General features: G+C 52.1%; 1 protein-coding gene across 1 annotated transcript in view; it reads left to right on the forward strand.

Annotated features, from left to right (window-relative positions):
- Positions 1 to 13,476, forward strand: part of SLC16A2 (solute carrier family 16 member 2) — a 34,806-nt gene that overhangs the window by 19,976 nt on the left and 1,354 nt on the right. The window contains exons 2-5 of the mRNA XM_066559294.1: positions 6,960 to 7,104; positions 10,956 to 11,418; positions 11,828 to 11,971; positions 12,971 to 13,199. Coding sequence (XP_066415391.1) covers positions 6,960 to 7,104; positions 10,956 to 11,418; positions 11,828 to 11,971; positions 12,971 to 13,199 — 981 coding nt within the window. The remainder of the gene's footprint in view (positions 1 to 6,959; positions 7,105 to 10,955; positions 11,419 to 11,827; positions 11,972 to 12,970; positions 13,200 to 13,476) is intronic.

The raw sequence follows: 13,476 nt of genomic DNA on the forward strand, positions 1-13,476 counted from the left end.
AAGAATTTGCTTTTCTGGACCAGCTCTGGAGCCTCCGAGGCTGAGGCTGTGGATGGGGAGGATGTGATGCAGCCCAGAAACCAGCTCTAACGCCATTTTGCTCTAGCCAGGGCTGAGTTTTATGGGTTTGGAATGAAATGGATGCAAAATGTGGCTGGGACCAAGTTTCTCTGGGATGTTGAGCACAGGAACCCCAAGCAAACACTCCATGCCTGCTGCTTGCCAAGTGAAACCACAGATTTGTCTCCATCTCTACTTAGTGTGGCCACAGGGCAGCTCATTTTGGGACTTTTCTCTCACATAAGCTGAGATCTGTCACTTAGTGGTTACAGGAGGTGGCCTGGGCATCGTCTCTTAAAAGTCCCCTGCGTCCTTGAGGGAGAGGGGAGGCAGAGAGACACAACCAGGAGAGGTGTGGTGGGGTTTTTAAAGCAAAGTACATTCCCAGCCTGCTCTGCTCCAGTGCTCTGTGCTCCCGAACCACTTCAAAATTGGTGTTTTAAAACTCCCCTGTGGCAAAGACTGGATTAGCACTTGCCTGGTCTGATCTCTGGGAAGCTGTTGCCTTATCCATGGCCATGGGATCATGGCACAATGACAGGAGCTTCCACTTCTACAACATTCACATATTTCCTTACCCTCTCCTAATACCACCATGAACAGGGCACTGAAAGGGTCTTTAGCCAGACCTGGCCTTGAATAATTCCTCTGAATAATTCCATTTATTCCAATTTTCAGGCTGTTGTGGAATTGTTTTCAAAAGAGGGGGGGTGGGGGAGAGAGGTCAGCCAAACCTGATAAAGGAGGACTTTGTTCTGAAGCTTTAGGGTATGGTACCAAGCAGGGCTTGCTATACAATTAATGAGTTTAGCTGGCTTTGAGCTGCACGTGATGCACAGTGGCTGCCACCACAATGCCCTGCCACCACCAGCTCCCATCCAGAGAAGTCTGGCTTCAGTTTGGTGCTCTTCAGCCTTAGTCTGGGGTTCTTCAGCATCAGTTTGGTGTTCCCCAGCCTTGGTTTGGGGTTCTTCAGCATCAGTTTGGTGTTCCCCAGCCTTGGTTTGGGGTTCTTCAGCATCAGTTTGGAGGGTCCTCAGTTTGGGCCTCCACAGCTTTGGTTTGGTGCTTCTCAGACTTGGTTTGGTGCTCTCCAGCTTCAGTCTGGGACTTCTCAGCATCATTTTGAGGCTCCTCAGCATCACTTTGGTGTGTCCTGGTGTTGGTTTGGTGCTCCTCACCTTCAGTTTGCTGCTCCTCAATCTCAGATTGGTGCTCCCCAGGTTCAGTTTGATGTTCCCCAGCTTTGATTTGGGGCTTCACAACTTTGGTTTGTGGATCTCAGTTTGGTGGTCTCCAGGTTAATTTGGTGTTCCTCAGGTTGTGTTTGGGATTCCCCAGCGTTGGTTTGGGGTCCTTCATCTTCAGTTTGGGGCTCCACAACTTCATTCTGGGCCATTTTGGTGCTCCTCAGCAGGTTCAGTTTCTGCTCCCCAGCTTCAATTTGAGGTTCCCCAGCTTCAGTTTCAAACTCCTCAGCTCCATTTTGCTGCTCTCCAGCTCAGTTTCCCGCCCCACCATGCATCGTGGTGGCTTCCTCAGCTCTGACTTTTGCATCTGCCTTTATTTAAGCCTTGACCATTCATGCCTGGGACCGGCTCAGCCCGCGGGGGGTGTTGAGCACATGGGGCTGAGCCGCTGGGAGCGGTTCAGGCTTCACTTTGAGACACAAGGGGATGACGCAAATGGCTCTCCAAGGGCACGAGATGAAACAGCTGCTTGGTTTTCACTCCAGATGTGCCGTGGGAGCCCTGCCGAGGGGGGCACAGCCGCCTGCTCCCCCACAGCCCCCCCCGGGAAGGGCCACCAGGTTCCCTGGGCTCCCAAAATCGAGCCAGGTAGGGCTGGGCAGGGCTGTGAAGATGCGCGACAAGGTTTGTCACAGCAGCCTGGAACGAGTCAAAAAGTCATTTATTTCTTGTAAGAGAGGTGCAGGAGGTGAATTACCTTTGGCTGCCTCATCTCTCCTCTGAGAAATGCCAGGTGCCTGGGGAAGGTGACCCTGTGTGCATCTTGTCCCCGGCCCCTGTCCCAGCTGCGCGGCGCGAGCGGGAGAAGCCGCGGGAAGCGAGGGAAGACACTTCCTCCAGCGGCGGATCTGAGCTCACCTCCTGGCCCTTGATCCCTCCAGCCTGGGCTATGTGGGTCAGCGGGGAAGCACAGCTGAGAGCGACGTCCCTTCCTCCTCTCTCCCTGGAGATTTGCTTTTAAAGGAACAAATAGGTTTGACTTCAAGTGCTGCAGTTCTGATTTTTTAATGATGTTTTTTGGAAACAATTATCTAAATACCAGCTGGGTTTGGATCTGCATCTCAGAGTGGTGAGGTTTTCTTCCTTTCTCACCTTCCTGCTCCTACCTTGCTCTGCTCTCAGAAACCTTTTTCTGCTTAGGAAAACGTCAGCAACGGGGGAAGTTTGTCATCCTGTCAGATGGCCCTGCTGGAATGAAAGTTGGTCTGGTATCCAGGTGGGACCACCTGGACTGACCCTGAGGGCCCTGCCCACCATGAACACACAGACATGGTGCTCACAGCCCTCAGGGACCCCTCAGCATCACCAGCCCCCCAACCCCCTCCTCTGCTTCGAGGTCCCCAGGAGCTTTGTCACCCACTGATAGGAGGAGGAGAAGGTGACCAAAGCATTCCTGGTCCCTCCTCCCTTTGGGCACAGCTTGGTGCTCTTGGGCTGGTTGGCAAATGGGTTGGTGGGCAAATGAGTCACCTCACCAGTTTTCCCTCTGTCCTGAACCCAGGGTGGGTGGTGTTGGGGGAGATGGATCTCCCCAGGTTGGGGGAGATGGATCATCCTGGCCATGCTATTGCAACAGCTGGAAGTGTCCAAGGCCAGCTTAGATGGGACTTAGAGCACCCTGGGATAGTGGAAGGTGTCCCTACCCATGGCATGGGCTAGAACTAGATGATCTTTAAGGTCCCTTCCAACCCCAACCCTTCTGATTTTATGATTCTGTGATCTCTTACACCATTGCATCACTGTTCCCCTTGGAGAACTTCAACCACTGCATTCCCTGTTCATGTGGAAGGCCACATTGCTTTGGATCAGCCACCAGCTTGGCTGCCTTTGTTGTGTCAAGGTGGGAAGGAAGAATTTGTGGAGCTTTAGCTGGAGCTTTCCGCTTTGTGTGAGAGCTGCTGGTGGAATGTTCTCCTTGGTCAACAACTCTGTTCCAGCAACGCAACACCAGCCCTGCACTGAGCTCTTCCCCTAGCCCAGAGCATCCCTAGGACCACCAGGAAGGTTCCATCAGCTCTGTAGGTGGCTTGGGCTGAGGTGGCAGCTGGGGCTGGTGCTGTCCCCCAGGCCCCTGGAGCAAGGTGTGTGCCCTGGGGGGGTCCTGGCTCCTCAGCTCCTTCAGTCCCTTCAGGAGGGGCTGCAGTGGGAGCAGGGTGGGATGGACAGCTCTGGGTTTGATGTAACTCTCAGTGCCAAACAGGGTCAGCAGAGAGGTGGCTGTCAGGGAGGGACAACACACCTCGAGTCACCTCTCATATCAGCAACCCCCAAATCAGAAGTCATGTGCATTTCCCCTCACCAAAAGCAGAGTGCTTTCATGCCTTTTGGGTTTTTGGTTTTTGTTTTTTTTTTTTTTTTTTAATCTAGAAATATGGTTTCTTGAAAACATTTTGAGTTTCTCTCAAGACATCTCTTGCATGTCATCTTTCAAGTTGTTTCTGTCAAGACTCCCCTGCTGTCACCAGCCAGGTCGCCCCATGGCACCCATCTCCAAAACCCAGCCCCTACAGCTGGGGCTGGTTGGACTCACAGCACCCTAAACCACAATCAAGTCTTAACCCGATCCCTGTCAAAGTTCTGGCAGCTCCTGAGCTCCTTCCAGCCCCATCCTCAGCTGGATTCTCTCCATAGCTTCTTTTAGGATGTGCCTGATAAGCCTCTGTGCCTCATGTGGGGGCTTGTCTGTGTGTTTCCATATCTCGCCCAGCTTATCAGCCACAGAGGGTGGGAGGTGTGGCCAGGCTGGGAATTAACCACCCCATGCAAACCCTCTGGAAATCAGGAGCAGAAATTCCCCCCCCTTTTTCCACTGTGGCTTTAAACCAAGAGGTAACTTTGCAGCATTGGAGAAGCTGTAGGAGGGAAGGTGCTGAGCCCTGCCTGGTTTCCACTGGAGGAATGGCTGCTTCTGCCCTTCACATCCAGCAAAGTCCAGGAGAAATTTCAACACCACAGATTGCCCAAAATAAACCCTTCTTTCCCTGGAGTTGATGCAAGGATTGTTCCCAAAGGGGTGGGTTTGGGGCTGGGCTTCACCTGATCTCCATTTCTTTCCCAACCTGTGCTCTTCTGCCATCTCCTCCCTCCATCCTCGCCCCAGCCCAGGTGAATGGAGATCACTGGGGATAAAACAGGGGGAAATCTGTGCCCCCCTCTGTTTTGGTGTGAATCACGGCGGGATGGGAGCCGGCACCGAGGCGGTTTTGTGCTGCCCCCAGGTTTTGCCGAGGTTTCCTCCCAGCGCTGGAGCTGGCCCAGCCCTCCCGGCTTCCCGGGGCTTCGCTGGGAAGCGCTGGGAAGACAAAACCCCGCTCTGGAAGTGAGGCTATTGTTCTTACTAATTTTAACTGGATGTTCTTCCCCAAGCCTATTTTTATTCATTGCTTGTGGTAAGCCCTTTCTCTAAGGTAGAGCAATTTGCCACGGGACTCTTTTTTTTTTGTTTTGTTTTTGGTGTGTTTACCAATTTTAATTGAGAGATATCTCCTTTTTTACAAACCCAGAGCTGGAGGAGCTTTTTAAGCACCCGTTGCTGAGCCTCCTGCCCTGGGTTTGCTTTGATCTCTGCAGGTGAGTGTGCATTTTTGGGGCCAGAGATTGATCCTGCCTATTTGCATGTAAATCCCCAGGTTATTAAGATCCGAATCTGGCCCTTTAAATTTAATACTCCGCTTTATGCTTTTATTTCCGCGTTTCTTAAAGTAATTTCCAAAAATAACAAACTTCAAACATGACGGGGCCATCTAACGTTTTACTGCCTTGGCTGGAGTAGAAGGAACATTTCTGGAAGTATATTATCCAATTTAACGAGCCTTTCCCATCCTGGCGTGGCTCCCACCCCTCACCCCCTCTCGGAGCTGCTTTGGACGGCTCTTTGGACCCGTGCCACCTAATCCTATTAGAGGGACTTTGGTTACACTGTGCCTTGTGTTTGTAACCAAGAAAATCAGCTGCGCAGGGGGGTCCTCTCCCTTCCCCTCTCCCATCTTTTTGCCTGGAGTTGAGATGAGAGCCCAGCCAGTCCCACGAGGTTCCTGCTCAGCCTTTGCTTTTCATTTTATTGCTCCACTCTGCATTTATTAAGGAAGATTTTGAAGTAAATTGGGTACTTGTGAACTTATAATTAATTTGGAAGGGTCAGCTCTTCCCAGCCTGGGGAGGGCTTCTTTGTGTGGTCCTTTTGTGAAAGGCAGAGGTTGGAGAGGCTGTTCTATAGCTGGGATTTTCTTTTAATAGGGACCTGGCTATTTTTTGAAGATCTCACGGCTCTGGAAGGATCATGAGGGTGTTTTTATGCAGGGATGTGATGAAAAGGTTTGCAGAGCCCTTGGCTTGGGTGAAAAAAAAACCAACACAAACCTAAAAAAGGGATAAAAAAAGGTAAAAGGACCACATGTCCTGGGGCTGTGCTTGGCAAACCAGAGCCAGCACCTGGAGCTTGGAGATGCTCCAGGAGGTTCCCCCACTTTGGTGCCAGGTAGGGCTGGGAGCCCCTTGCCCTCTGTCCATCCCACTCTGCCCCACACACCACCCAGGGGACCTCTTGCTTCTCCTCAGAGCTGTTAGAACTGAAATTCTTTTCCTTACCACATTGCTTTTCTTGAAATCCAGCATTTCCTCCACAAAATAGTCACATAAACCTTTAAAAGGAGAAGGTGGAGAGCAGGGAGAAGACGGGGGACGAGAGGAAATGGCCTCAAGTTGTGCCAGGAGAGGTTTAGGTTTGATATTAGGAAAAATTTCTTCACTAAAAGGCTGGTCAAGCACTGGCCCAGGCTGCTCAGGGCAGCGATGAAATCATTGTCCCTAAGGGAATTAAAAACCATGTGGATGTGGCACTTGGGAACATGGGCTAGTGCTGGGCTTGGCAGTGCTGGGGGAATGGTTGGACTTGAGGATCTTAAAAGGCTTTTCTAACCTTAGCAATTCTATGATGGGCAAAAAAAAAATCTGTGAATAATTAACATTTCTGGGAAAAAAAAGACAGACAGTGGTTTTCTCTAGAGTGGGCTGGAAGGAGACAGGGCATGATGGTCCCACTTGGGCATTGCCTGGCAAGGTCAGGGGTGGAATTTAACCTGGGATAAACATGTGTCTCCATCAGCTCAGCTGCAATGAGAATCCTCACTGGCCGTGGGGAGAGGGGAAGGTGAGGATGCTGACTCTGGGGAGTGAGGGAGGGGAGGGTGATGTGCTGCCTGGGAATGCAGGGCTGTAGCTCAGGACAGAAACCTCTCCCTGGCCAAAACTGGGGAGCAAAGGGCTTGGAGGAGCTCAGGGGGCTTTTGGCTGTGGAGATTCCTGGTGGAAGTGCTGTCAGTGGGGCATCTTCCCATGTGAAGCCAAGGTTGCTTGGAATGAGCGTTGAAACTTGGTGCCTTCCCTGGGACACAGTAACCCAGCAGAGAGGAATACAAGGAAAACCTGTCCATACTCCATCATCGGGCCCCATCTGTGGTGCCACCAGGTCTCTGTCTCATTTATGAGTTGCACTGTTAATTAACAGCAATTAGCATGGCTAATTAACTGTGTGATGGGGCTGCCTCTCTGCCAAGACACCTCCAAAGCTGTGCTTGGTCCCTGGTTGATTCCCCCTGCCCCTGTTGGGTGTCCCACCCTGACCATCACCTTTCTCCTCTCTCTCCCCAGCATGGGTCGGCTCCCTGGCCATGGGGATGATTTTCTTCTGCTCTCCCATCGTCAGCATCTTCACCGACCGCATCGGCTGCAGGACCACGGCGGCCATGGGGGCCACCATCGCCTTCATCGGGCTCCTCTCCAGCTCCTTCACCAAGTAAGGCTGTGGAGGGCACACCCAGCTCCTTGGAGAGCTCCTCTTGCTCCCTGTTCCCTGCAATCCCCCTGCCAACACACTGCTGCTGCCTCTGGGGGCAAAGCAGGTGGTGCCCATCAGCATCAGAGATGTCTTGGCATCCCTACAGCCCACGTGTGCTCAGCCCATTCCCCTCCAAATTGAACCTTGTGTCATTAGGTAAAAAGAGAGCAAATGTTACCCAAGCTAGAGACTGTATTTTTGGGGATTTCAGCACCCAGATCCCTCATTTGATCTTTAAAACATCAGAAGTTGGTGTGCCTCTCACGGGCAGCTCCAGAGAGGCACTCACAGAGAAAACTGTTCAACCTTTGCAACCATTTTCACATTTGGTGCTGAAAGTAAATTAATGCTTAAAATAATATTTGGTGGATTATGCCTAAGAGGGAGTTTCTGTGCAGGGCAGACAGGGAGGGGAAGGCAGACAGGGTTTGGAGCAGTTTGTGGTGTTCCTGCCCTGGCTCGTGTGTCTGTGGCAGTGCAGGGCCACTGCTGCTCCTTGTTTTCCATGCCTGATCCCATGCCATGAATTTCTGCTGGCAGGCACTGGCCAATGGCAGGTGTACCCTGTGTGTCTTTCCAGCCCAGAAATCGGGGTTGGCACCGTTGTGGGAGCAAAAAGAGGTCACCTCTGGGGTAGTTGATGTGACACTTATTAAACACAGTCTCAGAGGCTCCATGGAGACACCTCCAAAGCAGCATTTGCCCCACTTTTTCTGAATAAAAACATTGCTTTGGGTTGGATTTCAGTTAAAATCAATATTGTTTTAATTAAAATGCTTCAAAGAGTGGATTTTTAAAGCAAATACACACCAGTTTTCCAGAGGGCGACTTGCCTGTGCTGTGCTCCTCCTGGTCAGTGAGACCCTTGTGCTCATCCCAGCCCTGTTTCCCTGGATCCCCAAGTCCTCATCTGTGGGATCCCCCATCATGCTGGGAGTGGGATCAGTTCTGATCCCCAGGCAGCCCCCCCAGGACTGTGGCCAATTGCAGATGGGATTTTTGGGTTTCTAAAACCATCTTGGACAGTGGTGTCCGCAGCTTCCTCCTCAGGTGCCACCCTTTGTGTTTCTAAATATAATGGCAAAAGGTGCAGCGGGTCCTGGGGGAAGCTGTGCCCTGGCATGCAGATCACAGGAGCTTCCCATGGAATCCTGTTTTCCTTTCAATCAACAAAACTTGGACTTTTTTGCCCTCTCTATTGTAAAATGCTTGGTCAAAGAAAAAGGGCTCGTGGGACCACACCACTGCCAGGGGCTTGTTGTGTTGGGCTTCAAAAAAAAAGAAACCCCACCAAAATCAAACAGTACAGGCAGAGAGGAATATCTTTTCCAGGAGAGCTACAGGACTGAAATCCCCATTTCCTGCCTCTCACTCTCGGACCACATTCCTCTGGCTGCCTGTTAAGGGAGAAAGGAGCCCCTTTGCAGCTGGAGCAGAGCGAGGGGAGCTGCGAGGGCAGAGCCGAGCGCGGGGCCGGGGCAGAGCAGGGAGCCTGTGGGATTTGGCAGCGCTCCACCCGGGTGGCGAAGGCTGCTCCTGAAATTCAGGGCTTGTGGCTCCAGCTCTTCCAGAACAATGGAGAAGCTTTTTCTTGGTCCCTCCTGCCAAGTCCCTCCACCACAGCTGGAGATCATTCTCCTGTCACTGTTGCAGAGGGACACAGAATGGCTTTGGTGGGCTCAGGCAGAGCTGGATCAAAGCTCACCCCCATCTTTATCTCCTAGTTTCTCTAAAATGGGTTTATTTTGTCCAAATGGAGGAGCAGCAGTTCCCAGCACAGCACTGAGCTGCTCCAAAAGCCCTCTGAGCCACCAAGACTGGCAAGACCCCAGTGCTCGGCTCAGTGCCTCTTGTCTCAAAATATTGGGAATTTTGTAAGGAAACCACTCTTGTCCCAAAATATTGGGAATTTTGTAAGGAAACCACTAAAGAAACCAAATATGCTGAAAAGCAAAGCTCTGGGGAAGGCTGGATGGGGTCAATGTGAGGCTTTTCCTCTCTGCTGCCTTGCTCTGAGGTGTCTCCTGCACGCGGAACTAGCTCAAGCCACCAGAGACCTTGTGTGCTCTCAAAAACAGAGAAATCCCAGTTAAGGCTTTAGCTTCCTGTAGTTTAAGGGGGTTGGTTTAGCATGAGGAATGGGAGATGATGGCCAGCTCAGCAGGGCTGTCTTCACATGTCCCCAGTGCCCTCCCAGCCCTCCTCCTCTGCACAAAGTGTTCTGTAGGGAGGATTGGGTCCCTCTTCATCTGCTTCTCCTTCCACTCCACAATTTCTGCCCAGTTACTCTTGCACAGAGGAATCCCCCAAACTTCTGCCAGCAAGGATAAACCAGGGCTGTCCCCAGCCGTGGAAGCAGGGAGAAGACCTCCTTGTCCCAGGAGAAACAATTATCCATTGTCAACCTCACAATCCGAGGGGACGATGCCGCCCTTCCCACAGGACAGCTGCTGGCTGATTCCCAGTAAGCAGGCTGGGAAATCCTGGCTCTTCAAGAGCATGGCTGAAAGGAGCCCCTGCTCATGCAGGGCTGTCTGAGCATCACTGGGGAGCAGATGGGAGCTGTGGCATTTGTCTCCACTTACCCGACACATCAGCTGAGCTGCGGCACCAGCACTGCCGTGACCAGGCCGGGGCTGGTGCGTGGGAGGTCGGGCACGGCCCACCAGGCCCAGCTGCTTGCCTGGCTCCCACAGAGGGGGCTTCTGATGTGGTTTTGCTCTGGACTGGATGGAAATTGCCTCTCATGACAGTCATTTGTCTCGGTGCCGTCAGGCACGGCAACCGTGTTCTGCTTTCTGCTTGGCAGGCTGGAGGGATGAGCGTGTAATGGAAGGCATGATGTGCTTGTAAAGGTTTTCCCAACTCCCAGCTGCTCTGGGAGATGTGGGCTGCTGTCTCCTCACTTGCTTTGGGAGCAGCACTCAGTCTTGCTCCGAGGGTTGGAGCACAAACCTTGCTTGTACAACACCATGAGCCGCCCAAAGTTTTCCTCACACTTTCCCCCCAGGCAGTAACCCATGGCAGACCTTTGCAGCTGGATGGATTGCATGGGAATGAAGAAAAAAATTCCTTCATCTGGAGAGAAACACAACAGGTTGTTTGTACTGCCTAAATCCAGGCTCCTTTGTCAGCTGCCTCTGTTGGGAAAATTGGGCTGGAAACTGGGAGGCAGCTCCTTCCAAGAGCTTTCAGCACTCTCCATCTGCTCTGTAGAGCAGCCACTTCACTCCCTCTTTGAGTGCAGCCACCAATGTAAGGTACAAATGAGATCTATTAAATGTCTAATTAAAGCTCCCAGAGGAGCTTAAAGAAGAACTTAATTAACCAGCCTGGAGCCTGGGCAGAAACACCACATTTCCTTCCTGCGTGCCTAATAACCAGCAGGGTTGGTGCCTTCTGCTTCCAAACACTGGGTGGAGAATGTTTTCAGTTAGTCCTTTCAGTGGAAAAATTAAAAGGAATCCTAGCTAAAAATATCCCACCATCCCTACCTTAGAAAATCTTGTTTGCTGTAATTGAATAACCATTGAAGTAAGGTCAGCTTCCCAAGGAGGCCAGGTTGGCTGCTGCCTTCTCCTGGTGGCAGAAAGCACTTCCCAGCTCCACTTCGTTTTGCTGCAGATTTCGTGTGCCAGCTGTTAGGTGAGGATTATCCTGGTTTTGGTGGGGGATAAGCTCCTCAAGGCCAGCCTGTCTGTGCAGTACCTGCGGTGTGTGACACCCAGGCCTGTGTAGCGCCATGGGGGAGGAGGAGGAGGCTCCCTCAGCTCTGCCTCACATCCCCACTCCCATGTGTGTTCTTCCAGGTCCCTGGAGGTCCGTTATTTCACATATGGGATCCTCTTTGGCTGTGGCAGCTCCTTCGCCTTCCAGCCCTCGCTAGTCATCCTCGGCCACTACTTCAAGCGCCGCCTGGGCCTGGCCAATGGCATCGTGGCCGGGGGCAGCTGCCTCATCTCCGTGCCGCTCCCCTTCTTCCTCAAGATGGTCGGGGGTGCCATCGGCCTGGCACACACTTTTCAAGTACTCAGTGCCTTAATGCTCATCCAGATCTTCTTGTCCATGACCTACCGGCCCATCCTGACGCCTTCTTGTGACTCTCAGCACGACGGGCACGACAAGCTGGGCAGCCGGAGCATGAGGCAGCAGTGCTGGGCCCAGACCCGCAAGTATTTCAACCTGAGGGTTTTCCGGAGAAAGACCTATAGGATTTGGGCCTTTGGGATCGCTACTGCTGTCCTGGGATACCTCGTACCTTACATGAACCTGGTGAGAGCCCTGGCTGGGGCTGGAAGGGGAGGGAGGTCCCTTTGCCCAGAGTGAGGAGGAGGTGGGAAGGTGGGGATGGGCAGTAGGGGCAGAGGCACCAAAAGCCTCGAAGCCAAGAAACTGGTGCACATCCTGTAAACAGGAATAGTGATGGATATAGTTTTGTGTGCCCTCTCTGTGCCCTCTGTGCCAGGGTCACTTCCCAGCGCTCCTAATGACCAGCACCAGTAGCAGGAGAGGAAGGGCCTGCTGGGTTTGGGGTGGATGGAGCGCAGGTCAGTGTGGACACGAGGGTCACACAACCACCCCAAATCCATGAGCCCTCTGCAGGAAATCCCATCCATTTGGGGAAATGAGAGTGATCAAAGTACTACAGCTTCATGTCCTTGTGTCCTTCCCTCCATCCTAGGTCAAATACGTGGAGAAGCGATTTCAGGAAACCAAAAAGGACTGGATCCTCCTGGTTTGCCTCGGGGCCATGGCGGGGCTGGGGCGCTTGGTTTCGGGCCGCATTGGTGACTGCATTCCCGGGCTGAAGAAGATTTACCTGCAGGTATGGTGTGATTTACCTGCAGGTACAGTGTGATTTACCTGCAGGTACAGTGTGATTTGCCTGCAGGTATGGTGTGATTTACCTGCAAGTATGATGTGATTTACCTACAGGTATGGTGTGATTTACCTGCAGGTTTAATGTGATTTACCTGCAGGTACAGTGTGATTTACCTGCAGGTACTGTGTGATTTTCCTGCAGGTACAGTGTGATTTACCTGCAGGTACAGTGTGATTTACCTGCAGGTACAGTGTGATTTGCCTGCAGGTACGGTGTGATTTGCCTGCAGGTACGGTGTGATTTACCTGCAGGTATGGTGTGATTTACCTGCAGGTATGGTGTGATTTACCTGCAGGTTTAATGTGATTTACGTGCAGGTACAGTGTGATTTACCTGCAGGTACAGTGTGATTTACCTACAGGTACGGTGTGATTTACCTGCAGGTACAGTGTGATTTTCCTGCAGGTACGGTGTGATTTACCTACAGGTACAGTGTGATTTACCTGCAGGTACTGTGTGTCCAGCCCTCCGTGGAGGTGCTGGCCAACCACAGTGGGGCAGGGATGGCATGTCTCTGGTGATGTCCACACTCTGCTTAATAACTGTCAATCACAAAGCCTTTAATCACAACCATTGTCTGCTGTGAGGGAAGAAAATTGACTACAGAAATGTGTAAGAGGAGTTACACACTTGACCCCAGGGATCGGTGTCTGTTCAGCAATCAAACTCCATGGTAGCCACTCTTCCCAAACTACCGACACCCTTTAACCTCCTTGTGGTTTTTGAAGAACAAACTGCTGAAATCTAGCAGCTAATCCAGCAGTTAATCCTTCTTAACCCTTCTTAAAAGGTTATTCTTAAGGGTCTCTCTGAGACAGGAGCAGCAGCTGGATGGCTTTGCTGGGTCCAGGGGAGGGAGCAGTGACATTGACCTGTTCAGTGCCATCTCCATGATTCTTCCTGCTGCCCACCCCTCTCTCACACTCACTTCTGTTCCCCCAGGTTGCGTCCTTCATGCTGTTGGGCCTCCTGTGCATGATGATCCCCCAGTGCCGAGGCTTCGAGGGTGTCATTGTCATCTGCCTCTTCCTTGGCCTCTGTGATGGCTTATTCACCACCATCATGGCCCCCATTGCCTTCGAGCTGGTGGGGCCCATGCAGGCATCCCAGGCCATAGGGTACCTCATGGGGCTGATGGCCGTGCCCATGACTGCAGGCACGCCCATTGCAGGTGGGTAACACCACGGGGCTGCACCAGGACCCTGTGGGTGGGAGGGACGTGGTGGTGGCAGCCTTCATCCATGGTGGTGTTTTGGTGTGAGGATGGAAGCACTGGTTTGAGTTTTCTGGTTTATCAGATCATGTGGAGGTTGAGGAATGGGGGTGGCATCACTTCATGCCATGTCCTGTGGCGTCTCAGGGCTTTTCTCAAGGCTGATGAAAGATGGTCATTGTGGGAACAGTGAGCCAAGGTCACATTAAGTGATTTCTGCTTGCAGCTGAGCTAA

The sequence above is a fragment of the Molothrus aeneus genome, chromosome 14, assembly GCF_037042795.1.
Source record: "Molothrus aeneus isolate 106 chromosome 14, BPBGC_Maene_1.0, whole genome shotgun sequence".
In the NCBI taxonomy this organism is placed as follows: domain Eukaryota; kingdom Metazoa; phylum Chordata; class Aves; order Passeriformes; family Icteridae; genus Molothrus; species Molothrus aeneus.